This window comes from Canis lupus, chromosome 10, assembly GCF_003254725.2.
Source record: "Canis lupus dingo isolate Sandy chromosome 10, ASM325472v2, whole genome shotgun sequence".
Classification (NCBI taxonomy): Eukaryota; Metazoa; Chordata; class Mammalia; order Carnivora; family Canidae; genus Canis; species Canis lupus.
The window spans coordinates 56,757,468-56,784,043 of record NC_064252.1 but is presented as its reverse complement, the minus strand read 5'-3'; the positions used below and the strand labels follow the sequence as shown (position 1 = coordinate 56,784,043).

At 41.8% G+C, this 26,576-nt stretch overlaps 1 protein-coding gene across 6 annotated transcripts in view; it reads right to left on the bottom strand.

Moving 5' to 3' along the window:
* EML6 (EMAP like 6) overlaps window positions 1–26,576 on the bottom strand; it is a 269,805-nt gene that overhangs the window by 45,865 nt on the left and 197,364 nt on the right. For all 6 annotated transcript variants that reach the window (XR_004803100.2, XR_004803099.2, XR_004803097.2 and 3 more), the window contains exons 20-26: window positions 25,111–25,222; window positions 24,703–24,830; window positions 20,401–20,542; window positions 17,370–17,522; window positions 17,076–17,207; window positions 9,272–9,360; window positions 5,399–5,575 (exon numbers count right to left, since the gene is read on the bottom strand). Coding sequence is in view for 3 of the 6 variants with exons in the window: in XM_049115524.1 (XP_048971481.1) it covers window positions 5,399–5,575; window positions 9,272–9,360; window positions 17,076–17,207; window positions 17,370–17,522; window positions 20,401–20,542; window positions 24,703–24,830; window positions 25,111–25,222 (933 nt within the window). In the remaining 3 variants the exon portion in view is untranslated. The remainder of the gene's footprint in view (window positions 1–5,398; window positions 5,576–9,271; window positions 9,361–17,075; window positions 17,208–17,369; window positions 17,523–20,400; window positions 20,543–24,702; window positions 24,831–25,110; window positions 25,223–26,576) is intronic.

Sequence of the window (26,576 nt, the reverse complement as noted above, 5' to 3'; positions counted from 1 at the left end):
GCCTTTAACACTTAATGGACAAGGTTCCTCTCAGAAGAGCCATTCTCTAGAGCCTTTGACTTTCTGAGAAGGAGACTTGAGACCTTGAGGGTGGGTTTGAGAGATGTAAATGACATCTCAATGACATGAGGTATTTTAACCTCGCTGGTATAGTGGAAGGGCACAGCTTGCAAGCGAATGGAATGGAGGCTATGGAAACAACTGGCTGGCTATATAGATGGTGTCCAAGGACAGAACTGAGTTTTCTGATACATGCTTTAAGGTACTAGAAAAATAGGTAGACTCTGGGAAAGGAGAGTTTATTCTATGGAGGTCGGAAATAATGTGATTATCAGGGGACAATACCTCATTGAGAAGATTTTAAACTGTGAAACTGTATATGTAAGAACACCTGTTAGTTATTGAAAGAAAACTGCCTGAAAGAGAGGCCAAGTAACTCCTAGGAAAGGAGAACAACAAAAAGTTCAAGAAGAAGACATGACATTATAGTCTGGAACTTGAATTTTGGGCAAAGAGGTTTAAGTGTAGTGATGAGATTTTATAGGTGTCATTATGACCTGATGACATGGAACTCAATGATAGATTACTGCGATGGGATGGTGTTTTAAGGTGGTACAGCTTTCCTAACAAAGTGCCACATGCTGGGGGCTTAAACAACAGAAATTCATTTCTCACAGTTCTGGGAAGAGACTGGAAACTTTAAGATCAAGGTGTCAATTTGGTTCCTGGTGAGAGCTCTCTTCCTGGTTTAGACACACCATCCATTTATGAGTACATACAAAGTGTGCATATGGCCTTTCCTCAGTGTGTACAGTGTGTGTGTGCATGGAGGGACAGGGGTAGAGAAGGGGGGGAGGGAGGGAAGGAGAGAGAGAGAAAGAGCATGTGCGCACCCGTGCAAGCTCTCTAGTGTCTCTTCTTACAAGTATGTTAATCCTATCAGATAAGAACTCCAGACTTATGATCTCACTTAACCTTAATTATTTTTGTAAATGCCCTCTCTATATATAGTCACATTGGGTGGCTGGGTTTTAACATATGAATTTTGGTGGGGAATCATTCAGTCCATAACAGATGGAGAACTTTGTCCAACATGCAGACTCAGAGCATTGGAGAAGTATGACAATACAGCTAGAAATATTCATCAGCTTGGGTCCACATATTTAGGAGTAAAAGTGTGCCAGAAAAATCAGATTAAGAACAAGAAGAGAAAGAGAAGTGATACTATCTTTTTTTTTTTTAAGATTTTATTTTTTCATGAGAGGCACACACAGCGAGAGAGAGAGAGAGAGAGAGAGAGAGACATAGGCAAAGGGAGAAGCAGGGTCCCTGCGGGGACCCCGATGTGGGACTCAATCCTGGGACCCCAGGATCAGGCCCTAAGCTGAAGGCAGGTGCTCAACCACTGAGCCACCCAGACATCCCAGAAGTGATACTATCAAAGCAGTTTACACTGACCAGTGGTTTTCAAATGTTTTTAAATTATGAAACTGTTTCTTCAACCAAATCTTACATAGTAGAACTCAAGAATATAAAGAGATATCATCCAACTTAAAATAGTGGACAAAAGATTTGTACAAACACTTCATGAATGGTCAACAAGAAAAAAAAAGAAGTGCTGAGCATCACTAGTCATCAGGGAAACAAAAATTACAAGCACAACGAGATCATGTTATCTGCTTCCCCAGGACAGCTAAATTTTGAGGTCCGACAACACTGAATGTTGGCAACTGGGACTCTCTTACCTTCTCTATGAGAATGTAGAATGATACAACCACTTAGGAAAAAGGTGTGGCAGTTCCTTAAAAAGTTAAACATATATTTCCCCCTATGACCCAGAAATTCCACTTGTATGTGTATTTACATAAAAGGGAGAAAACATGTCCACAAAGATTTGTCCAAAAGATCTTGATAGAAGCTTTATTACAACCAAACACTGGGAAAGCATGTGCCCGTTGATAGCCATGTGGATAAACAAACTCCGTTCTATCCATACAATCGAATTCCACTCAGCTATAAAAAGGAACAGACTATTATTACACAGAACAGCAAGGAGGAATTTCAGAAACATCCGAGTGAAAGAAGCCAGACACAAAACAGTACCTACTTGATCATTCCATTTATATGAAGTTCTGGAACAGGTGAAACTTATCTATGTGGAAAAACAATGGAATAGTCTTTTCATGTGAGAACAGAGGTGTAGGGGGTTGGAGACTGACCCGAAAGTTAGCATGAGGAAACTTCCTAGGATGATGATAGTGGTCTGTATCTTGATAGGTGTTTGGATCATGTACATTTGTCAGTGTTCATCAAAAGGAATCTCAAAAAATTTGTGTATTTCAACGATATACAATTTTACTTAAAAAACGTCATAAGCAAATGCTGAACTATAGGTGATGACAGGCATGTTGCAACATTTAGGGGTAAGTATCCTGATATCTACAGTTTACTTTGAATTATATGTAGGATCTAGGTGGTGGGGTTCCAGGGGTTCACTGTATCATTCTTTTGCCTTATCTGTATGTTTGAAAATTTTCCTAACAAAATGTTAGAAGAAATCTTACACAGAAAATGTATAAAATACAAAACAGAGTGACTCTGGTTAAAACAGGGGTTGGGCCCCAGAGCCCCTTCAGTTGGTCCCTACCTTGTTTCCTAGGGTTGTCCCTGAGGAACCTCCTTGGAACTCGGGAATTGTAGTACCACAGCTTGAAATTTCTGCTATAAGCAGCCCATCTGGGTAGGCTGGGGATGCGGAGATGAATTCCCAAGACCAAGAGCAAATGTATGTAGCTCAGGAGCACGATACATGGGAAATTTAGCCATCTAAAGATCTGCCACAACCTGTCTAATAAAACCGGGTTTCACTAACTTTCTGACTTGTCCTGTGGGCAAGGTCATTTCAAAAAATGTAGAAGTAAAAAAAAAAGAAAAAAAGAAAAAAAAAAGAAAAAGTAGAAGTAGGAAGGAAAAGTGCCAAAGAGAACTGAACTCTGAGAAAATAGGAAGCAGGGCTAGTAAGTGATGGTGAAGTGATCAATCACTGGGGGAAGGCTACCTCGTGGTTTTGGAATTTGGGATGGATAATGACAGGAACACTGGACATATTCAGAAGTGTATCTTAGGAAAAAACTACAAAAATAATAATCTGACAGGATATTAACAAGTGAAAAATCAAAGAGGAAGGCACTTAAAGAAATCCAAGTTGCTGCTGAGAGAACTGGTGTGTTCAGGTATGAAGTGTACATGTGATGCAGGAGCAGATAACCAAGGATGAATACAAAAGTCTCGCACAGACAACTTTAATATAGTTTCAGGAATGCTGAAGTAAAAAACTAAGACAACTGGAAAGGAATTTAAAGATATATTTAGGACTAGGGAAAAATAGACAAAAGTTAGGAACACTTTCTAGATTGATGATTTATTTAATAGCAGCAAAAAACAGATTTACTTATCTCCTCTATACAGAAAATGCTCTTCAAACCAGAAAGGGCAAAACAGAGGTATGGGCTTCCATACAGGTACTTCTGGTGTGACCTTAGAAGTAAGGTCAGTAACAGCTGGGGAGTTTAGAAACCAGGAGACCCGGCATCAAACATAAAAAGTTCCTGTATCCAAAAGGGAAACAAGTAGACTCTGGCAAATATTGATTCATGAGTTGATGCAATCCCTGGAAAATTCTAAGGTGAATTATTACACAAAAGGTCAATAAGCACTTGGAAAAGGAAGTAATGATCACTAGGCAATGACGGGGGTTCACTATGACCTACCTATCTTTTACTGATTGGTTTATTAGAAGGAGAGATGAAGGATACCAGAGATAGAGTCCATGTGGCTTTTAGCATGATATTTTCCAAGCCATTAATGATGTATCACTGGGCTAGAGCTAGAAATGTGAGCTCGGTGTTAGCACAATCAGGTGAATGTCAATGTCTGTTACTGACTGGAGAACTCTAACTCAATGTGTACATCAATAAACCAAATATCAAAATGAATGAGGCTCCTGGCAGTGGTTTGGTTGTGCTAGTCTCTCTTCTTTTCTTCCCATGATTTAAAACCTCCACTTGTGAAATGAGAAGATAATGTGATCTGGAAAGGAAAGTAAGTATTTTGAAAAGGTATTTAAAAGATGTTGACAGGTTGATAGGTTATCTTATTATGAGATGTAGTAAGATGAATCTTATTGGGTACAAGTAGTAAGTTCAAATTTTAGAAAATCAGTGGTGTACATATAAGATGAGGGATAACCTGAACAATTTTTTTTTTTGAAAGCGATCAGTGAAAGGGAAAATAAGGGAAGGGAGAAGAAATGTGTGGGAAATATCAGAAAGGGAGACAGAACGTAAAGACTGCTAACTCTGGGAAACGAACTAGGGGTGGTAGAAGGGGAGGAGGGTGGGGGGTGGGAGTGAATGGGTGACGGGCACTGGGTGTTATTCTGTATGATAGTAAATTGAACACCAATAAAAAAATAAATTAAAAAAATAAAAAAAAAATAAACTAGTAAAAAAAAAAAAAAAAAACAAAAAAAAACAAAAAAAAAAAAAAAAAAAAAAAAAAAGAAAGCGATCTGTGATTCAGTTGTATAGTGTGGCAGCTCAAAAAGTTGGTAACATTTTAGTTTGATTTAATCCAAAGAGAAAATCCAAAGAGGGTAAGTGTCCCACTTGAGCCTGAGCTGGTCAACATCCCAAGTGGTGAATTCTATTTCAGAAGAAACAGTTTGGAAAGGAATTGATAACACAGAGCATGCTTGGAGGCAGGGGCAGCTGGAAACCATGTCCTGTGGGAGATGGCTGAAGAACCGGACACATTTAGGCTGAGGAAAATGAGGTTTTGGGGAGTTACATATTATTTTCCTCTATATGAAGGCCATTGGAGGACCATGGTTATGTGGTGATGGTTCAGAAGGCAGAACTTTGGCTAACGAGAAGAAATTTCAGCTCTGAGCTGAAAACAGAGCAGAATATTTTGACATATGAACTATTTAAAGATGAATTGGGCTACTTTGTGAGGTAGTGCATCCCTCCTCTCTGGGGTATGCTAGTATGTGCGGGAAGGGCACTGGCCCAAGACACTGTAGAGAAATTCCTCCTCCATGGTTGGTGAGATGTTGGATTTGATGGCCATTGAAGGCCTTTCCAGGAGGAATTCCAGACCATGAGGACAAGAGTCAGACCTCGACAGTAAACAAGTCATGAGGTGTTTAGACAGCAAACATAACAAGAGGGCTGCCGGTGACATTACTGACTGCTTATGCCTTCAATATTTGAAAATCCACTTAGAAAAACAAAAAACAAAAAACAAAAAAACAAAAACAATCTACTTAGATACAAAACATAGATTTTAGGTTATTAATGAGGTTGAGCAAGTATATATAATAAACATGCAGTATTACCTTGACAGGATAGGAGAAAAGCTTAACGAAACCAAAATCATCTCCAGTGGCTAGGAGGGAACAGTCTTTGGTCAGACTGGCGGCATTGACATCGGTCACATCACTATGCGCGGGCCAGATTCCCTCACAGGTGGGCCCTAGGACACACGTCCATGTGTCCCACTCTATCTTCTCAATCTGAAAAAGAAGGAAAGAAAATGAATATATTTTCACACAGCCTGGAAAATTTTTTAATTGAAGCACAGTTGGCACGCAATGTTACATTAGTTTCAGGTGTACAGCACAGTGAGTGGACAACTCCATGCGTTCTATGCTCAGCGCAAGTGTGGCTGCCATCTGCCACCATACAACTCTATGACAATACCACTGACTACGTTCCTTATGCCGTGTGATCTTTTTTTGAATTTTATTTTTTTTTAAAGAAGCGATATGAAGCTGAGTCATTCTAACTGATGACTTTACCAACCTCAAGCATTTGTGCTGTGATCTGAGGTGTGGAAGTGCTAAGCTGCATTTGTTTTGAGTGGCATAAGCATTATCTCAATGAACACTACAGTCAAGATAGCCATCTATTTTTCTACTGATAAAACCAACATTTTGGAATTGTGGAAATCTGATAAGAAGAAAGTTTTTTTCATTCTTCTCTAGGTATTTACCATCGTTGAAGCCATAAACTAGACCAGGGTTTCTCAGTGTCAGTGCTATTAACATCTCAGGCCCGGTGATTCTCTGGTGTCAGGGGCTGTCCTGTGCACGGTTGTACTTGAGCTCACTCCTCTCCTCTACCCACTGGATGCCAGTAGTTCTCCTCCCCAGGTTGTCTCCAGACATGGGCAAATGTCCCTGCAGGAGGGGGCAAAATTGCTCCCAAGTGAGAACCACTGAGCTACTTTGATCAGGGAGGCTAATCTGTGAGCAAAATATTTTTAAGTCACAGATACAACTTTTGTTTTGAAGAACTGCTTTCTAGAAGGAATGAGTAATAAGATTGTGCAGCTACCTTAATATCCTGTATGCTACAGAGAGATCATCTTAAACATCTGAAGAGCTGTTTATACTGCATTGCCATAAATATATATTTATCCTTGAAAAGTATTTTGTCTAAAATTCATGGACGGAAGATTTAAAATTCGTATTGGTTAAATCCTGTTATAATCTAGGCTTTCCTTTTTATTTATTTTTTATTTTATTTATTAATTTTTTTAGGCTTTCCTTTTTAAAATAAACAATAGTAACCTCCCTGCGTATTAGATTTTTCTGAGGGATGTGATCTGCTGGTACATCTTAGCATTACAGAGAAACGACAAGATAAAGACGCTGCTAGGGTTTCAGTGACAACATGGGGAGGCGTTAGGCATCTTTTAATGACTCAAATTTCTCCTCATTTAATGTTCTGTGTTCCTTCCTCGCCTGTGAAGAATTGGAACGAAAGAGCCGTGCTGGCCCTGGTGATTAGGGGTGCCTCAGGCAGGACCACAGACTGAGGTGACCTGAGGTGGCTTACACTGGCCTTGGCAGGAAGAGAAGAAGGAAACCGTTCCTGCTGGTTCCACAAGCAGGCTTTCTGGCTGCTGACTCCTCTCTAGGCTGCAGATCCCACTTCTGAGACCCCACCCCCACCCCCAGGGCCAGTGCCCTGTGTGGCACTCTCCCCAGCCTCGTGATCGAGGCACCAAAGGAGGGAGAGCTGTGGCTGATCACCCTGTGGTCACCCTAGCAGGTCACCCTCGGCCAGATCTGGACACTGTGGTCCCTAAGCAGGTACCTAAGTTGCTGTTTGCAATGGAAACTGCATTGAAAATGGAACACTAAGAAGGGCTCCTGTAACCCACGAAACCCCAAAGGGGTAAACTTGCTTAAAAGTCCTGGAACTGAGATGGGAGTAGGGTCTTTTCCACAGCACCTTGCCTTGGGCAGATATATCATTACCACCATGACTTTCAGGGGAAGGGACCGAAGCCCAGAGAGGTGAGCCATTTAAGTCACAGCCGGCTTAGGAGGCAGAGGGGAAGCGAGCTCGAGAGAGGTGGCCGCTTTAGTGTCGCTTTAACTGCCCTGAGCTGTGTCAGATGGGTTTAAACAGACATTTTAATATGTGTCATACCTAACAATTTGCTGAGTAAGCTTTGTATTAGTTTCCCCAGGACTGTTTAAAAAAATAAACTTTTTTGAAAAGAAGATTTCCCAAATCCTTCATATGCAGCAGAAGGGCCTGATAATACTGTTGATGGAAATGCTGAACTGCCTCTCCAGTGCCCTCTCCAGTGCAAGACCAGGGGGACCCAGCCATGGAAACACCAGCTGGATGGCCTCCCCAGACAGCAGCAGCAGAGGTCGGCCTCCGGAATACCAACTGTGTACCACAGAGCAACAGAAGCCTTAGAACATGAATTTCCCTCTTGTGCATAGCCTTCTTATATAGCAATTGCTCACTGGTCCCCACTTGGCATTATTCCCCCTCCACCAATTGGTTAGACTGAATTTTATTTTAGGATACTTATTTTGGGACATCAGAACATGAAGGGAAAATACAGATGAAGTGATGTAAAATGATGCTTAAACACACAGGAGAAATCCAAGAGGCCCGGGGCTTAGGCTGCCGAGCTACACACAGACACCTGGCGACTGGGACCACACCATGGTTCTCTTATTCTCCTAGAGCCTTAGTCCCCCTATCTGTAAAACGGGACTGGCAACCATCACACGAGGCTGTTTTGAAGACAAAAGTATAGGCATATGAACTGCCCAGAACATTCACCAAGTATCCAGGGAACAAATGACATAATTTAAAATATTTCTTACCCAAGGCTTCAGAAGTTTCTTTTAAAAAGTTAAAATGACAACTGATCAGAGATAAATAAATCAGAATCTGGGAGTGAGAGCAAATGATCAGGAAACAGTTTCCAGGACTATAATGCCATCGTCTATAACTTCTGTCTCTTATGTACTGCATAAATACTTCTTAGAAACCATGAAAACATGAATGGGCACATGTCCCAGTGTCCCTGGGAGCACTTTGCAATGATAAGGATGGTTTCTATTACCTGTGAACTGAAGTAGAGAGAGGGAGATGCTCATCCCTCAGCAATGTACCCGCCGACCCTTTCCCTGTCAGGAAGCAAGATTTCCTTTCCTCTCCTTTCATCAAAGGTTATGTAGCAAATAAAGGAGTTGGGTTGTCTCCTGGGGCTAAGAGGAGGTTCTTAGTGTTCAATCAGCCAATTACCTGATGGCCATCGTTCCCTCTGTGGAAGTACCCTGCAGACCCTGAAAGAGGCACTTGCACACAAGAGCAGCTGAACCTTTAGAAAGGTTCAAGGATTCAAAAATTGAATATAGGCTTTGCCTTCAACAATTAAAAAAAATGATGAAGGATATGACATGAGGAAAACAGGAAAAAGGCAAAGAGTTTGATATAAGTGGATGGTCAAGCTGTAGATGGGTTTGGTTTTGAAAAGTAATTTCTCTCACTGTTGTTGTGGAAGATATTGTTACAGTAAATAGTAAAGAGTGAGAAGGCAAGTTTCAAAACTTTCTGTTCCCAGAAAGCTTTGCACAAAAGGACAGGGCCTGTCCAATGGAAGAAGTAATATGTGGCATCCAGGCTGTTAGCTTTGTCACTGTCTTCCAACAGAGAAAAAGGAAGCAGCTGAAGGCTGAATGCATGATGCTGTATCAGCAGTGCTGGGAATCCACAGGTTCTCAGGATGTGGGGAACCAGACTAAGCAGTAAGAGTTAAGAAATAAGTAAGCTTAAAGGTACACTGAATATAACCCATACCGGTGGATAATGATTGACAGGTTTTTATTTAAAATGCACATATTAAATCTTCATGAAACACTTTTTTAAAAAGCTCTGTGCATGACTATTACCTCTGAAGGTCTGATTACATGCCGTTTGCCTCTTGGAGCTTCAAAAAAGAGTTGTTCTTTGGCACCCGAATTAACTTGCAGTAATTTTCCTGGGATGAGAGAATGGAGTAGAGAGACAATTTACATCTTCATTTATCTTCCTATTATAAAGAGATAAGCATGGTTGCAACTATTTTGATTCATTTTAATCAGTCTCATAAATTGAGCAACTAAATCATGAGTTTTCCTGAAGTTCACGTAAGGCAATTACATGGCATGGTATAAACCCTGAAGGCAGGAGTTTGTTCATGCGGACCTCATCAGATCCGACCTTGCACATCCCTCATAGAATCGAGCCTGCTTGGGTGCCTGGGTGCTCAGTTGGTTAAGCATCTTTCTTTGGCTCAGGTCATGATCCCAGGGTCCTGGGATAGAGCCCCTCATTAGCTCCCTGCTCAATGGGGAGTCTGCTTCTCCCTCTCCCTCTGCCGGATTCCTGCCCTCACCCCACCCCGACTCGTGCTCTGTCAGTCTCTCTGTTATAAATACATAAAAATCTTTTTTAAAAGATTTTATTTATTCAGGAGAGACACAGAGAGAAAGGCAGAGACCTTAGGCAGAGGGAGAAGCAGACTCCCTGCAGGGAGCCCCATGTGGGACTCCATCCCAGGACCCCAGGATCATGCCCTGAGCCGAAGGCAGACGCTCAACCACTTGAGCCACCCAGGTGCCCCAAATAAATAAAATCTTTAAAAGCAACAACAACAAAAAGAATCAAGCCTGTTATGTTTTACTCTGTTGCAAGGAAGTACCTATTTTTCAAAAGCTTGACAAAATCTAGGTATTTTGCTCGTTTTCCTGGTTGCACAAGTGTGCAATAAAAGGAAACTGCATTGGCAAGAACTATGGCATCAGAAGTGAGAACGTTGTGGCAAGCATCCACACTTACCCAGGCCAAAATTCTCAATTTGTCCTTTAAAGTTTAGAAACTGGAAGATAAGGATGCATAAAACAACCTATAAATACTCCTCCTCCTCCCTTACCTGACTTGAAAATGTGTAAAGAAATCCAAGATTTTCCCAAAACAAAGTTTTAAGCAAAAATGGTCTTTCAGTCTGATATAAAATTAAAATGTTGGATTCAATTTGATTAATGTTGAAGAAGATTAGACACCCTGATTCTCCTCTTAACACCTCGCTAATCCTTTATGGCTTGAAATTTAAATGACTCAAAAGATACAGACTCTAGTAATTTTTCAGCATTTTAAAATCACAGAACATTTCAAACACATGTAGAAATAAGAAGAGTATAAAGAACCCCCACGTGCCCAAATGTTCAGCTTCAATAGTTATCAGCACATGGCCAACCCTGCTCTGTGAGCCTTCACTCAGGCCTTCACCAGATAATTCCAAAGCAAACCTCAAATGTCCTAATATCTCATCTGTAAATAATTCTGTGTATATTTACATCATACCATTTCTACACCTGCTTTTTCCCCATAACCCTGTACATCTAGTAGTCTTGAAATGTCTTTCCTGCAAATGTAATACCAAAATAAGAACTTTGTGGCTCCTATCATGCTCTTTAATGCTTAGGTGGCAACCACCTGGCTTGGCAATCTGGTTTGGCTAATCTTCTGGAGACTGTTTCTCAGTGATGAATTAAAAATAAGGCTCTCCAATTGTGTAACTGAAAAACCTTAATTGTTCCTAATTTGTTGGGTTATAATATGGTGATAAGAGGCCTTGGCCATGAGGAGCAAGTGAATTTGAAGAAGTTTCCTTTGAAAGGGGTACATTTCTCTGAACTTGTGGCTGAACATACATAAACGAGAAAAAAAAAAAAGGTAGTTAAATTAGCTGAGGCTATTTGGTATTACAAGAAGGTGAATAATCAGTTTTTTCCAATGAATTAAACAGACCTATATTTTTTTAAGGATTTTTTTAGGATTCTCAAGAGGAAGTGCAAATAACAAATGATCTGGAAAAAGAATCAAAGGATTCAGTGAAAATCTCCTTTGATTCAGTGGCTAATTTTAGATGACTTCTGGCCATCTAAATAGCAAGAGAACTCCAAAAGAACTGTAATTTCCAGATAATCCTAACAATTTACACCATAGTTTCAAAGATAATATTTTACTTAAGGAACACCCCAAAATTATTAGAACAGTTTAGTGAAGCACTTCATGACTGCAGGGTTATTAGAAAAAATTTTTAATAATAAATTTATTTTTTATTGGTGTTCAATTTGCCAACATACAGAATAACACCCAGTGCACATCCCGTCAAGTGCCCACCTCAGTGCCCGCCACCCAGTCACCCCCACCCCCTAACCTCCTCCCCCCCTTTCACCTAAACACAGGAGACAAGCACCAGAAGTGCTGCAACTGCACATAATGCCTATGGGGTACCAACCTAGCTCATGTCCTTCCCTAAGAACCACCCCCCACTGGGAGCTGGACTCCTGTGGTCGTGTTTGCTCTCTGGAGGAGGACACTGACCCAGGAGGGGCCAGGCTGGAGATGACATCCTCTCTCCTGGGAACTTAGAATCTAGGAGACCCAATCAGTGGGTGCCTTGCTGGGATGAGATGTGGACTTTGGAAGTGAGGGTGGCATTTGGGGGCAACTGAGTGGACCACAAACAAATGAATAAGGAAAGTTGCCTGGCAGGGGGAGGGGCCAAAAGCAGACATTAGAGTGATGACAGCAGTGGACAATGAAATGATCTGCCTTGGAGCAGGAGAGGAGAGAAGAGGGGAGAGGTGCCGGTTTGGTTTTCTGGTTCATTCCTAAAGCCAGTTCCTCAGGAGACACTGCTTCCTGCTTTTAGATTCTCCGAGCTATCCCCAAATCTTCCCAATAAGCTCATCCTTTATTATTGTTTAAAAAAATGTAAGCTGAGTGGGCCTGAGTTCCTTGCAGCCAAGGATATGAAGAAATTTTTTTAAAAACCGCAACTATTCTTGTGTTAGGAAAGTGGAATTATGGGTGTGATTCCTCCCCCTACCCTATTCTTTACTGTGGTTATTACTCTTTTCTTTAAGCATAGAGGAAATATTTAGGTCACCACTCTTTTTTTCTGCTGCCTTCTGCTGTCATATAAGCTTGGAAAGAAGAGCAAAAAAACTGTATAATCCACGTATAGTTGCCCCTTAGTAACAATAACCCTGTGCTCTCAGAATCTGCACATTTTTATTCATTTAGAAACTCTACTCACAAGGAGGAAGAGAGCTGAAGAGCCAGATGTCCTTGCTACTAAGCAGGTATAGAGGAAACCACACGCCCTGCAGGTGTATAGAGCTATATAATCCACAAAATGATTCACATCCATCATCCCTGTTGCTAAACAATTTACAAGTTAGAAGAGTCCCATAGCTGGGTGGCTCAGTGGTTAAGCAACTGCCTTCAGTTCAGGGTCCTGGGATCGAGTCCTGCATCAGGTTCCCCACAGGGAGCCTGCTTCTCCCTCTACCTATGTCTCTGCCTCTCTCTGCATCTCTCAGGAATAAATAAAACAATCAAAAAGAAGAGTCCCGAAATTCATACTAAATGTACCAAATGTATCAGACCACTTGCAATGAAAATGACAAGGAGAGTTCTATTATGACCCAAACTGTTCACTGGTCAAAATCTTGCAATCCTGATGTTTCTTGAAACGAACTAGTATCAGCCAGAAAATACTCTTCCATATTTTCTCTCTCTCCACCTTTTTTTTTTTTTTTTCCTTTCTTAAGCATTCTGTACAGGAGCTTTCATTCAGGGGTAGCTGATATTTCTGCAAAAGCCTGATGCGCTTTTTGGTTTCCTAGGACCGGTGGTTGCCATGGACACGAAAGGCTGCAGTGGCTGCTGACTGCGCATCCCCCGCCCCTGACAGGCCAGCTGGCTCTGGCAAATGTGTTCACTATTTTTGACAAGATCAAAGGAATGAAAAGGAACCCTGCTTCTGAATTCTGCTCTCTACCCTTGCCAGACCCTCGAGGCCCCACCGTGAAAAGCTAGGTTGGTTTTGAGGCAGTATGGCACATTCCTGAGGTCAGGCATTTGGGGAACTGGGGTATCACGAGCCCAAGCATACCAACGTGACACACATGTCACAGCAATCACCTTGGAGTCAGACCAGGGAAGATCCACGGGCCTACCTGCACTTATTCTCTGGATAGTAGAACCCCACCCTGAAAACACTATTCTCCTCTCTGTCCATAGAAAACGTTTGATCTGATGCTCTCAGCTAACCAAGGGGCCGCCTAGGACAAGAGACGAGGAGGCTTTTCAAAGACCTCAGCCTCCTTACTCCCAGGACCTCGTCTATCACCCTGAGCTCCAGCTGGATCACAGAGGCTGGCTTAGAGCAGAATTATGGAAGTGGTGTGATGGCTCCACACTGAGGGCCTTTATAAAGACTGTCACATAGGCATCTACGTGGTTGCGACCCACTGATCCGGGCCCAGTGCTCTTTCCATCTAAGACTTACACCTCTTTATATCCCCTAGCATTTTACACTGGGTCTACACATTTGCAGAATTAAAAGAAAACTTCCCAAAATGCAAATAAGAACCTATTACAGTAAGATACCATCTCATACCTATAAGGATGGCTACTATAAAAAAGATCTCCTCACTAAAAAAGCCCCCAGAAAATAACAAGTACTGGTGAGAATGTAGAGAAACTGGAACCCTTGTGCCCTGTTGGTAAGAATGTAAAGTGGTGCAGCTGCTGTGGAAAACAGTATGGTGGTTCTTCAAAAAATTAAAAATAGAATCACCATCTTACTGAGCAATTCCCCTTCTGGGTACAGACCCCCAAATAATTAAAAGCAGAGTCTAGTACACCCACGTTCATAGCAGCATTATTCATAATAACTAAAAGTTGGAAGCAACCCAGGTGTCCGTCGATGGATGACCGTATAGACAAAATGTAATCTATATATACAGTGGAGTATTATTCAGCTTTAAAAAGGAAGGAAATTCTGACCCATGCTACAATATGGATTAATCTTGAGGACATTATACTAGGTGAAATAAATTAGTTACCAAAAAAATACTGGGGGCACTGGGTGACTCAATTGGTTGAGCATCTGACTCGATTTCAGCTTGGGTCATGATCTCAGGGTCCTGAGATCTAGCTCTGCTTCGGGCTTTGTGTTCAGCAGTGTGTGTGGGGGGGTGTTAAGGTGGGTGAGGTGGGGGGGTTGGGGGGATCTGCTAGAGATTCTCCCCTGCTGCCTGCTCCTCACCTCACTCATGTTCTTTCCCTCTCTCTCTCTAAAATGAATGAAAAAAATCTTTTTTTAAAAACCCCAATACTATATGATTCCACTTACGTGAGATACCTAGAGTAGTCAAACTCAGAGACATAGAATAGAATGGAGGTTAGTGGGGGCTGGGAGAACAGGAAGAGGGGAGTTACTGTTTGATGGGTACAGAGTGTCGGTTCACAAGATGATTTACAGAGGAGGGTGGTGATGATGGTTGCACAACAATATGGTTGCAGCTAATGCCACTGAAGCGTACATTTAAACATGGGGAAAATTAGAGAGGGTGGCAAAACATGAGAGACTCCTAACTCTGGGAAACGAACAAGGGGTAGTGGAAGGGGAGAAGGGTGGGGGGGTGGGGGTGTTTGGGTGACGGGCACTGAGGGGGGCACTTGACGGGATGAGCATTGGGTGTTATACTATATGTTGGCAAATCGAACTTCAATAAATAAAATGGTTAAGTGGTAAATTTTGTGTGTGTTTACCACAATTGAAACTAGTATAAAAAATCTTCCCAACTGAAATTTATTCTTCCTATGTCCCATTTTCTCTCGGAAATAATTATAACATGTAAATAATAGTTGAATGTAGCCTACCCCCAATGGTCACTGTAATGGTGGGATTTCACATGTTGTGCCACATAGCCTGTGGGTGTTGGATTCCCAACAAAATGCTCCGCACTCTATTCTATGAATGCATAAGGCTGGCCCTGACTGTTCTAAACCCTCCTCCCACAATGGCATAAATAGGGATGTTAGCAAGAGATTACACAGGGGGAAAGCACTTTTTTTTTTTTTTTTTTTAACAATAAAGCAGAGAACATCCAAAATGGGGAAGGGGGTGGTGCTGAGAAGCAAGTGTCTCCCTCTACCCCTCCGCCTCACTGCTTCCTAGAGGACTCTCAGACCACCAGCATCCTCCCTGCTCACAGATGCCAGCCGGGGCCCTCGGCCCTGTGTCTGGCAGGGCTCTGACATGAAAGTGAGAGGGACTTATCTGATCTCCCTTTGTCCTGGCTGGGAATTACACCTTACAATAAATGGCACACTTTCGTCTATTGTGCTACATAAAACGCCTACAGGTTGTAAGGCTCAGTTAAAGTCCAAATATTCTAGGGCAGCAAGTACAGTCATAAATGCATACCCACCTAGCAGAAGGATCTGTCTGTCTATGGCTAGCACTTCAAAAAACACTTGAAGCAAATTCTGGCAACTCTGAAATAATCTCTTTTTGGTTGAGGCCCTCAGCACCTCTTTCTCCTGGCTGATTTTAGTTGCTTCCCAACTCCAGGCTTATTCGTCCTCCCCAAGGTGGCAAGGAATGCCCCACTCTAGATCCCTTAGAGTTACCTAATACCTCCAGGATAAAGTTCAGGGCTCAGCTCCCTAGCATGACGTAAAGGTTCCTTTGCATTCTGTCCTGGTCTGTCTCTCCACATTCCTCTAGCTTTGTGCCCTCAGCCACTCAACATTACTCACTATTTCTTAATCTCCCCAGTTCTTCCCACCTCCTGTCTTGACATGTCATATTCCTTCTGAGCCTGGAATGCTCATCCTAGAATTCACCGTCTGTGAACTTCTACTTATCTTTCAAGATCCCTCTCAAAGGACATTGCTTCCATGAGGCTCCATGGATTCCCTTGTGAGCTCTTTCCTCCTCCATGGATTCCCTTGTGAGCTCTTTCCTCTGAACACCATTGGGCTTGGTGCTTTCCTATCACAGTCAACTAAAACTTTGAAAGCTGGGACGCTGCCCATTCCTAGATGCCTACTCCAAACTCTAACTTCAGCCAAGTTACTGGGATGAGATCTAAAAGTGACCCACCCTATAATAATCATGCTCCACACTGGGTGCTTAATGCTGACATGGCCCATTCAGAGGCCCTGCATGCCACTTCCCTGTGACTCACTGCTTCTCGTTCCCATGCCTTACCATTTGGATGCCTGTATTTCAATGAACTTATAAACTCTTGTGGAGAACTGTAGGAACTGTGTCTTACTTCTGAATCATCCAGATTTTCTGGCTTTAATACTTCAAACATGGTAGAAACTAGATTTGTTATGGGAGTGACTTGGAGGAAGTAGGGGGTCGGCCGGGAGTTTTGGAGAGCAGGGTAATTTCAGGTGAGCTGAATGTAGCTCTCTACCTCTGTCGGAAGGTGAAAATTGTGGTGACCTCTTGGGCAGTTCTCTGAGAGGTGGAACATTGATAGGAAAAGGGAAAATGGGGAGGAGGAGATGCAAGGCAAGGACACAGAGTGCTGAACCCAAAGGTGAAGGACTGGCTCGCTAGGGTAAGTGAAGGCATCCTGTATCTTCAAAGGTCTTAAAACTCAATGGCTTGAATTAATAGTAATAGCTGTAGTACTAGTAATAAGACAGAAAAACTACTCAAAATGTTAACAACAGGTACCCCTGGGTTGTAAAATTACGGTCATTTATATTTGTTGTAGGTTCTCCATTCTGTTTTTCTCTAAAACTCAACTATCCTATTTGGAAACAATATATGAATAGATATTGACGTTTTTAAAACAAAAATTATAATTTAAAAGCCACAATATACTTTACCTCTTGAGTCCCAGTCAATATGTGTAATGTAACTGGAAGCACCTTTACAGATGCCAACCCGTTTGCTTGTAAGTACGTTGTAAATATCCACAAAGTTATCGTGGGATGCCACAGCAAGGTATTTTCCTGTATCTATAAAGAAAATGGGCAGTTAACACCAAAATGTTTTATACAGAAATTTACTTCCAGGAGCTTAGTTCAAAATGGGGAAAAGGTCAAGGAAGTATTCAAATAGTCCACTCTTACAAATTTTTGTCCCAGCATATTCTAGAAAGTTTCTGCTGTAGTCTTCACCTTTTGAAAATTTAATATCAGAGATCATTTCTTTTCTGTGATGGAAGGAGACCATATCTTCAACAGTGTCAGCATTTACGACCAGGAAACTGCCATCATTTAAGCCAACTGCTAAGGCTTTCCCATCAGGGGAGAAGGCACAGCATCTTCCACCTACAAAAGAATCCACAAAGAACGGTTGTTACCATGATTCTATTATCAAACAAACTCAATGAAGAGAGGGAGATATTTGCACATGTGCATTATGCATAGGCACGGGACTGTGTCTTTAATATATTTGTGAGAAGAACTAAAACTTTGTAATTTAGAACATATCTTCCCTTCAAACCCAAGGATATTGATCAGAATGCTAAAACAATAACAACAACAACCCACTAAACAAAACGTTTTCTACTTCTTTAAGGTTTATCCTTTTATTTCTTAACTACTTGAATAGCTGGGATTTTCAAAAGACCATGAGAGTGAATGGGGGAAAGGAGTGAAAGATCAGTGAAACCAGTATCTTCGTTCCCAAGAAAAGAGATGATACTTAAGAATGGGAATTCCGGAATTCACTTTCTAGAAACTGTGTTTTGGGTATCATGCCTTACACACAAAACTTGCTTTAGAGAATTAGTGAGACTGTTGTCACTCCAAGTCTTTGATCCATGGATCCTAATGCATAATTCTAGAAAGATTTTACCTTGACTCTTCTGTCAAGGATGACACACTCTCAAAAGGTATCTACTAAACTAAACAGTATGGGCTGCCAGTGCCACATGAGCAGTATTTTCCACTGCTTTGCAGGGTCACAGGGAGACATTCTGAATGAGTGTGGACTCTATGTGTGTGGGTGTCCAGGAGTGTGTGGGTGTCCAGTAGGAATCCTGTTTAAGAATATTCCTCACCCTCCCCCGCCCCACCCTCTCTTCTTATTGTCAAGACTTTGGTGAGCACAGCCCCGGGGATGGGATAGTCACACAGCCTTGCGTTAAGGCATTCCAAACTCAGCTTCCGCACACGCCCCTCCATCACTGTTGATGATGTGCTGAAAGCTACCAGTAACTTCAAATTGCCTTATCTAAATTACATCTTCATTCATTCACTCAGCTAGCAACAAGTTATTTATGTACTGTGAGTCATCCATGGTGCTGGGGCCGAGAGAACAAAAGACAAGCCTGCCCTTGAGGAGAGTCATCAAGATTAGGTTAACTGTACACTTTGTTGTACAAACCAGGACATTTCTCAGAATGGAAGGGAGAGCTATTAATAATTACACCAGGACAACCGCTACAAACGGGGTTGAATGATCATTCCGTCTAAGATATGCGAGCAGTTGTTCTTTCAAACTAATTTTCAACCCGGTGGATAAAGTCCAATGTCTGATGTTGAAGTCACTCACAAGGAGGTCCTGGTATATAATTTTCCCGGTATAAATCAGTGGTCAAATGATTCAGTCTTGTGGTGGGTAAGAGTACGGGGCTTCGGAGTCAGACCTGGGTTTGAATCCCGGCCCCACTGCTTACTAAGGCCCCAAGTCCACTGTAAAGAAAGGCAAAAGGTGGAGAAAAGCAGCCTTAGGCAGTGCCACAGCTGTGCTCTCAGAAGCCACCCTGTTGGGGTTTGAGTTCAGTTTCAATCACCCACCAGCTGTGCAATTTCAGGCAAACAGCCTTAGTCCTCTGTGCCTCAGTCTCCTCATCTGTAAGTGGTAACAATAACGGCCTTACTCCTTAGGTCCCCATGAAGACCAAACGCAGACTGCTAGCAGTCACGGGCTCTACAGGACCAGCCACCATCTCCGTTCCTGTTGTCTTGACATCTTTTGTCATTTTATTCCCTGCCATAGAGTCTCCATGTCTCTCTCTGTGTAAAACTGCCTCATACAAATATCTGGGGGTCAGACCCCAATCTCATCCTTTCCTGCAAACTCTCACAAACGCCCTGAGCCTCAGTTCTCGGGTTTCTCCGCGCTGAAGCTGTCCCTGGCAGCAGGCCTTCTCTTGAGCCTCCACACAAGCGTGCTTGTGCCAGACATCTTTCATTTGTCTCTCCACAGCCGCTCTCCGCCCTGCTCTTTGCCTTCCGCTGGCCTGTGCGGATGGCATCCATGCCCTCCCTTGCCCTCTGGCTTCTGACTGCGTCTGGCCAAGGGGGATCACAAATGGGAGACTCAAGAGAGTGAGGAAGGAAGGGGGAACAGGGATTTGGGGTATGTACCCCCCTAGCTGCCTCCCTTGTGGGGTCACTGGGCACTGGCTGCATCCCTGGGCCAAGGGTTCCAGCTCTGGTCCGGCCTGTCATCTCACATGGCTCTCACTTTCAGGGTTCCAGCCCTGCTCTCTCCTCTTGCCCCTTCAGGCCCAGGGCGGATGAAGGTACCTGGTAGCTACCACCTGTGTGGTGCTGTACTGTCCCTGGTCATTCCTCAACACCCTCTCCGCCCCCTTTAACAAATGGTCCCAATTTTTAGACTCTTCTCAAATCGCCCTATTTGAACGGACCATCTGTTACTGGCACTCTGTTTGAATTTGTCCATCTCTGGGATCTTGGGAGCCCCGGTCCCTGACACACAGAAGCCACTCAATAAATGTTTGCTGAATTTGCACTTCTTTGTATACCTCTTTGTTCTAGTGGTGAAGGGCATTAAATACATATTTACTCAATTCCTGATACTATTTGTTGTTCTATAAAACTGACTTTTGATTTTCAATAATAAAATCAGTTGTAGAGACTGTTAGCATAAAGAGGAAACAGCGTTCCTTACAAGCTGCTAGGTTTCAACAGACTCCCACAGCTCTCCATGAGAAGAAGAAGGACATATTGCCCCCAGGTGGCAAATGTCTGTGCAGTGCAAGAAAAATGGAGGAAATAATAGACCAGGCCAGTTTTCTGGAATTTGTATCTGTAGCAACAAACACTGAATTCCCGTTACCCAGCGTACGTGGGGGCACGTAGCAGGCCCGCTCAGTAAACATTAGTCAGTGAATGAACACAACACATTCTGCTGTTGGCAAATATGTTTACAGATGTGTAAGGTGAGATCGTGTACCTTTTTTGAGTTTTCGTACCGCCAGCATCCGGTGCTGGGAAGATAATTCCCAGATCCGAAGCGTTTTATCATCGCTCACCGTTGCACAGATGGGCAGGAGAGGGTGGGCAGCCAGCCCCCATACTTCCCCTTCCATGTGTCCCTGCGGGAAGGGAAACAAGGCGATATCAACTCAGTTCACGCTTCTTGGCTAGCCCTCCTGCCGCACGGGGCTGCACACCCAGCCGAGAGTATCCTAAACAGGTTCAAATATGAATAAACACACGGTGTAGCTTCCCTGAGCCACAATGAATGCACTGAATAATTATTTTCATCTGAACTTGAATCTAAGGCTGGACCTACATGATGCTAAAGCAAAACATGGACTCGCTGCTCATGTTTTGTATATATGATGTCAAATATCTTTCCTTTTAGAAACATCTGGGTGAATAATAAAATACCCGCATTTTATCCTCTGGCTTGATATCAAGCTAACATAGTATCTAAAGGGACACATACACTTGTAAAACAGCTTTATCATGACACAGAACACCTTTATGAATGAGCCCACGTTCTAAAAGATGTAGGTAGCACCTATCTCTGTCAGAGGAATTAGACAGTGATATTCTTGTTAATTTAATTCAATATTAGTTCTTTGCATAGTATTTGGCAAACAAAAATAAAGAGAGCTCAGTTTTCATATCAAGTGTCCTAGGAATAACTCAGGTTTAGTGTTTGTTCACAAATTATCCTGTACAGTGAATATCAGGAAACTGAACAGTGCTTAATAGACATTGGACCAATTCCATATACCTGTATCTTATCACAAACACACCTAAACTGGCTTAGAAATTATGAGATGAAAGTGTTTTAAAAAAAATGAACAATTAGGGAGAAAATTACTCTAATTCCTACAATTTATCACTCAATAAAAAATGTAAAGGATAGATTAGTGCACAGAACAATAGAACAGACCAGACTGTTCACCGAATTTCTTTTGGTGGCTACTTAGAAAGAGGCTTTGCTTATAAAGCAAAAAGAAAGACTATACAAAGGCATCAGAAAGGTGTTTGTACTTGGAATGCTTGTGGGAACAGGTGGCTTTCTGATGAGAAACTGGATGATTCTGGTTGAACAGGGAAACTGAGCAAAACAGTAATTTGGCAGAAGATACAAAGTTCCAAATAGAGCTGACATTCAAATATCTGAGAAGGGCCAAGGATGGAGATACTGTCTTTGAATTTATTTATTTAACTACACTATTAAGTACATCCCCAGATTTCTACTTTTCTTTCTTTCAGAAGCCCCCCACCCCAAAGATTATGGTCAGAGAATGGGTCAGGTGTCAACTCTGATTTTTCCCCAGGGTGGATCTGCTTGGAGCCCTTTCCCAGACCAAGTCCCTTTTGCAGTTTGCCTGAGGACGGAGATGTGTGGCTCTGAGACCCTTTCAAACTGCTGCCTTGTATACTGACTTAAACATGGTATTTTCCTAATCTAACAGGATCAAATTTCTATATAACATAGGAATGGACAATGAGCAAGACAGGCTGGACGTATCTCGAGTGGTATAGGAAGGGGCTTGGAATCTTACCTTCCTTCTGACCACCCGTAAAGTTGGCAGTAAATAGCTGCATAACTGAGAGCTGATTATATTCAAAGAATATACAATGGGAATTTCAGAACTCAACTCGTCCCCCAACACACCCTTCCTTCTCTTAAAAAATAAGCAATTTATTCCAAATGACACTGAGTTGCCATGCTACCGGGCAAAGTGGTTCTCATATCTTCTCATAGCAGGACAGTGGATGGTCTTAATCACGCCACCTGTTCCTAAACTTTCTCTCTGCATCTATCCTCTCTTGGAGCAGGACCGTGAGCCCCAAAAGGACAGGAAGCCCTATTCCACTTGTGTACAGCATTTGACACAGGGCTGATCTCAGCAGGAGCCCAACAAACGCTGATTCAATTGAACTACTTAGTTCTGCTTAGGGGGAAATGGCAAATGAGTGATAGACAAGAAGAGGAAAGAGAGATGTTGACAGAGAAGAAAAAAATCAGTACAAGTATAAGGAGACAAGATGGCAGTAACCAACATTTTTTCTAAAGGTTCCAGCAGCTTTACTGCCTGCCCGTAGCCCAGGAGGCCATGCCTTCTATATGGCTCTCCGGCAGTCTCCATGCTAAGAGACATCTGGAGAACAGCCTGGTGGAGCGAAAGAGGAAAGGCTCTGTTATCTGACAAACCTTGGTCAGAGCCCCAGCTCGGCAGTTCTTAGCCTAGGGTGGTGGGCAATTTACTGGGCTTTGGGTCCCTCATCTAAAAAAACAATTTCAACTGAGCAAATCTGTTGTGAAGAAATAAATTTTGTACAACAGTACTGCCTGACACACAGTAGGTGCTCAATAAACAGTACCTGTGGCTACTTTTATTAGAACAATTGAAAGAAATATGGGAAAGAACAGAATTATAGAGAATGAAAAGGTCAAAAGCTTTTATTTTCAAGTTTAAAACATATTGAAATGAACTAAGCTCAATTATAATATTTTTTAATTAGAAAACTTAGAGCTTATATCTTATTCTATTATTTAAATCAGTGTATGGAACTGAAAAAATTTTTAGCAATATAACATGTATGCAAACAAGTTAAAATCTCAAACATTTGGGGATTAGAAAGAAATAAGCATTTTTCAATAAGATTAAATAGTCATGACCGGAAAGACAAAGAAATTCATTTAGAGGAAAACAACAAACTCAAGATCAGCTGGAGAATAGAGAAGTCCGACTGCATGGTCGTACCTGTAGAGTATTCTCAGTCCTGGCCACCTGGCACAATCAGCTATAGAGTTTTTGAGGTTTGTTTTTAACGAAGAATTCTTTTTTCTTTTTTTAACAAAGAATTATTTTTTAAACACATTCTTATGCAGGATATCCTGAGTGGAGCTTGGGCACATGCATTTTTAACACCTCATAGTGTTGTGAACCATGGTGGGTATACAGATCTGTTCCCAAGGATGTAGCAAATCAGACAGCCACTCTCAGTAGGATTTGGGGGTTCATCTCTAATATAGCAAGTTTGTAGGAGAAAGAGGTGAAGCTTCTCCATTGGACTCACAGGAGTCCTGAATCTTATATAATCAGTGTGTATTCTTTTTACTCCACCTTCTGAAATTGCACCCTCAACACTACCCGAGCCTCTTCCATGTATAAATAAGGTTTGTCCATCACCAAAATGGAGGGGACTATCACCTCCACGGAGTCCCACCCCGGCAAGTGAGATTTTAATCACTTCATTGATCTTTGAGGATTCTGTTGATGTTTATTTTAGTGTGATTTTACTTGAATATAACTCTTGAGGGGAGAGGGAGGGTAAGAAGTAGTTCAGGTGTTTATATGCATCAAGGCTGAAACTAGAACAAGGCAAAAAAAACTTAGGAGACGCTTGTATATTTGGTATGAGTCGAGAAAATAATTTGTCCTGATGGTTTTACAGATTGACAGATCAAGAAGAAATATACCTAAGGATCCTCCTCCACATCTGGACTTGATCGAGACATGGACTTTGAACAGATACTGTGATGGGATAACACTCTTGGGGACCCTCAGTGGGGAGGATGTACTCTGCATGTGGTAGGGACAGTAATAATTGTGGCCAAAGGGAAGACTAGTGGACACATTCGTGAAGTGACCCTCATGGTCGTCCTGGTTTTCACTCCTGTGTAATCACCTCCTTTTGAGTATAGCATGATCTATTTGCCAACCAATAAAATAGGGCAAAGAGGTGGGATGTTCATGATTACATGTATCTGATAAGATTATGTCACATAAGACTGTGGTGGCTTCAAGGAAGCAAGCAGCCATGCTGGGGAATCCCATGGGGCGAGGAACTGTGTGCAGCCTCTAGCAGCTGTAGGTGGCCTTTGGCCAATAGCCAGCAAGAAATGCAGCCCTCAGTCCTACAACTACAAGGACATGAATTTTGCCAACAACCTGAGTGATCCTGGAGGCAGATCCTTCCTTGGGTGAGCCTCAGATAAGAATGCAGCACTGACCTTACTGTAGTCTTGTAAAACTTTAAGCAGAGGACCTAGCTAAGCAATGCTCAGACTCCTGATGCAGAGGAACCTTAACATAATAAATGTGTATTGTTTTAAGCTCCTAAGTCCACTGGCAAATTGTTATAAGGCAATAGGTCATTAACACAGCAGTTATGTGATCCTGAGACTATGTGCCTACTTCAACAACACACGCTAAACGGCCCCCTCGCCACACCCTAGTCCCAGCTCTGATGGGAACTGTGCGTTAGAATATGTACACAGTACCTGAACAAGTAGTGTCATTGGGCCGCTTTTATCAATTTCCAGGATCTCCCCATTTTTGGTTCCCACCAAAATATGTCCATGTCCCAAAGTGATGGCACGAATTGAAGGGTTATCTTCCAAAAGCAAGCCTGTGTGTTGGCGGGGGGGGGGGGGGATATTGTATTTAATATTGCAAATATTGTATTTAGTAGAACAAGAACAACAAAAAACCTCATAATCATAATATATTCTGCCTCTGTAGTTCAAAAGTACTAGATAGTAGGCAATCATCCTTGATATTTCTACTAAGAGTGAGAGGTCTAAATGCAGAAGGAGAACTGATTTAGTAATGGCTGTCCAAGAATTTTGGTACCATCTTTTCCATTCCTATGAAAAGAAGGATTTCTATTACATATTCGTGGGTGGCACCTTTTGAGCTGGTTGACAATGCTGCTCTTTTAATGGCATAAGTCTTCAAGCATCTCTCAAACATATCATCCCAGAGTTCCACAATTCCATCCTTTCCACCTGTTACAAAACCCTGTGAAGGCACACATGGGAAGGATTAAATACACATCAGAATGACAAGTTACCCATCTGGCCTCAAAAGAGGACCCCCTTGGGAAAAGCAACTTTGTCTGTGTTTTTTTCCTAAGCATAGGAGACTGAAAACTTGATAATACAATATTAGTATAATATTTCCTAGAAGCATCTCTTCCCTACTTCTCTAGCAGATAAAGCACATTCTCAATGTGTGTTCTTTACACTCTCCTCAGACATTTGGTTGGCACTTGGCACCCTAGGTCATGGATGGCTGTTTCTGCACCCAATCCCTCACCTCAATGTGGATGCCTAAGGAACATGAAAGCCTTGCAGACTTTCTGGTATCTCAGCTATTTCTACTGAATGAACTGGAATTGACATCACAATTAAAAAGGATTATTAAGTATTTTAAAATGAGATATTTACTTCCAGGAGAAAACATCATTATTTTTTAAGAGCAACTTAGGCAATTCATGTAACAAAACTATCCTATTTTGTTCAATGGACATCAATGACCATAATAATTAAAATCCAAATTAATTTTTATAAAACCTGGAAAGTAAAATGTTTAACTTGTTTTTTGTTTGTTTGTTTTTCCTAAACAGCGATCCTTATTTTTATTCTGAGCTTATGATTTTCTGGCTTATCTAGTTTTCCTTCCAGGCACATTATATATACCAACTGCTCTTAGGAAAATCCTTTTTTTTTTTTTTAAATGAGAAATACTAAGTAATTCATTGTTTCCTTGGAGACTTTTAGTTTCCTTTATTTCAATGAAGTTCGTAAGGAAATAATATTTTGAAGTTTTTTTTACATTAAATACCTGTATTCTCATGACAGATTTGGAGGGGAGACTCAATCTCCAAATTAAATTCAAATCTGGTATATTACATTGTGACATCCTTGTATTTTCCATGATGTTTCAGGTTAACTTACCAAGCAATGAGAGAGTTTAAACTAGTTATAGTACATCAACTTCTAGGCCTACACAAATTTTGCTTTCTACGTTACTTTTGTCTAACGTACAGCTTAAGCCAAAACAAATTTGCCAGTAAAAAATAGCCTGACCACAAAAACAGCCATTGTAGTTGCACGTATAACAAGAATCTACTTCTGTAATGGGATCAGCATATTTCCCTGGGAACAGGTAAATGTAAAATGAGGCTTGACTGAGTTAGCTGTGTTGGGCAGCTTATACTTAAGTTCAAAAGTCAGAGAGTACAGACAAACTGGTGCCACCAGCAAGTTGGCAGTGAATAAAAAATGGATTTTTCTGGTAAAGTGGTTGAACAAGGTATTTTAATAAGTGTGATCTTTTTTAGAAAACACCAACACCATAAGGCAGGAAGGTA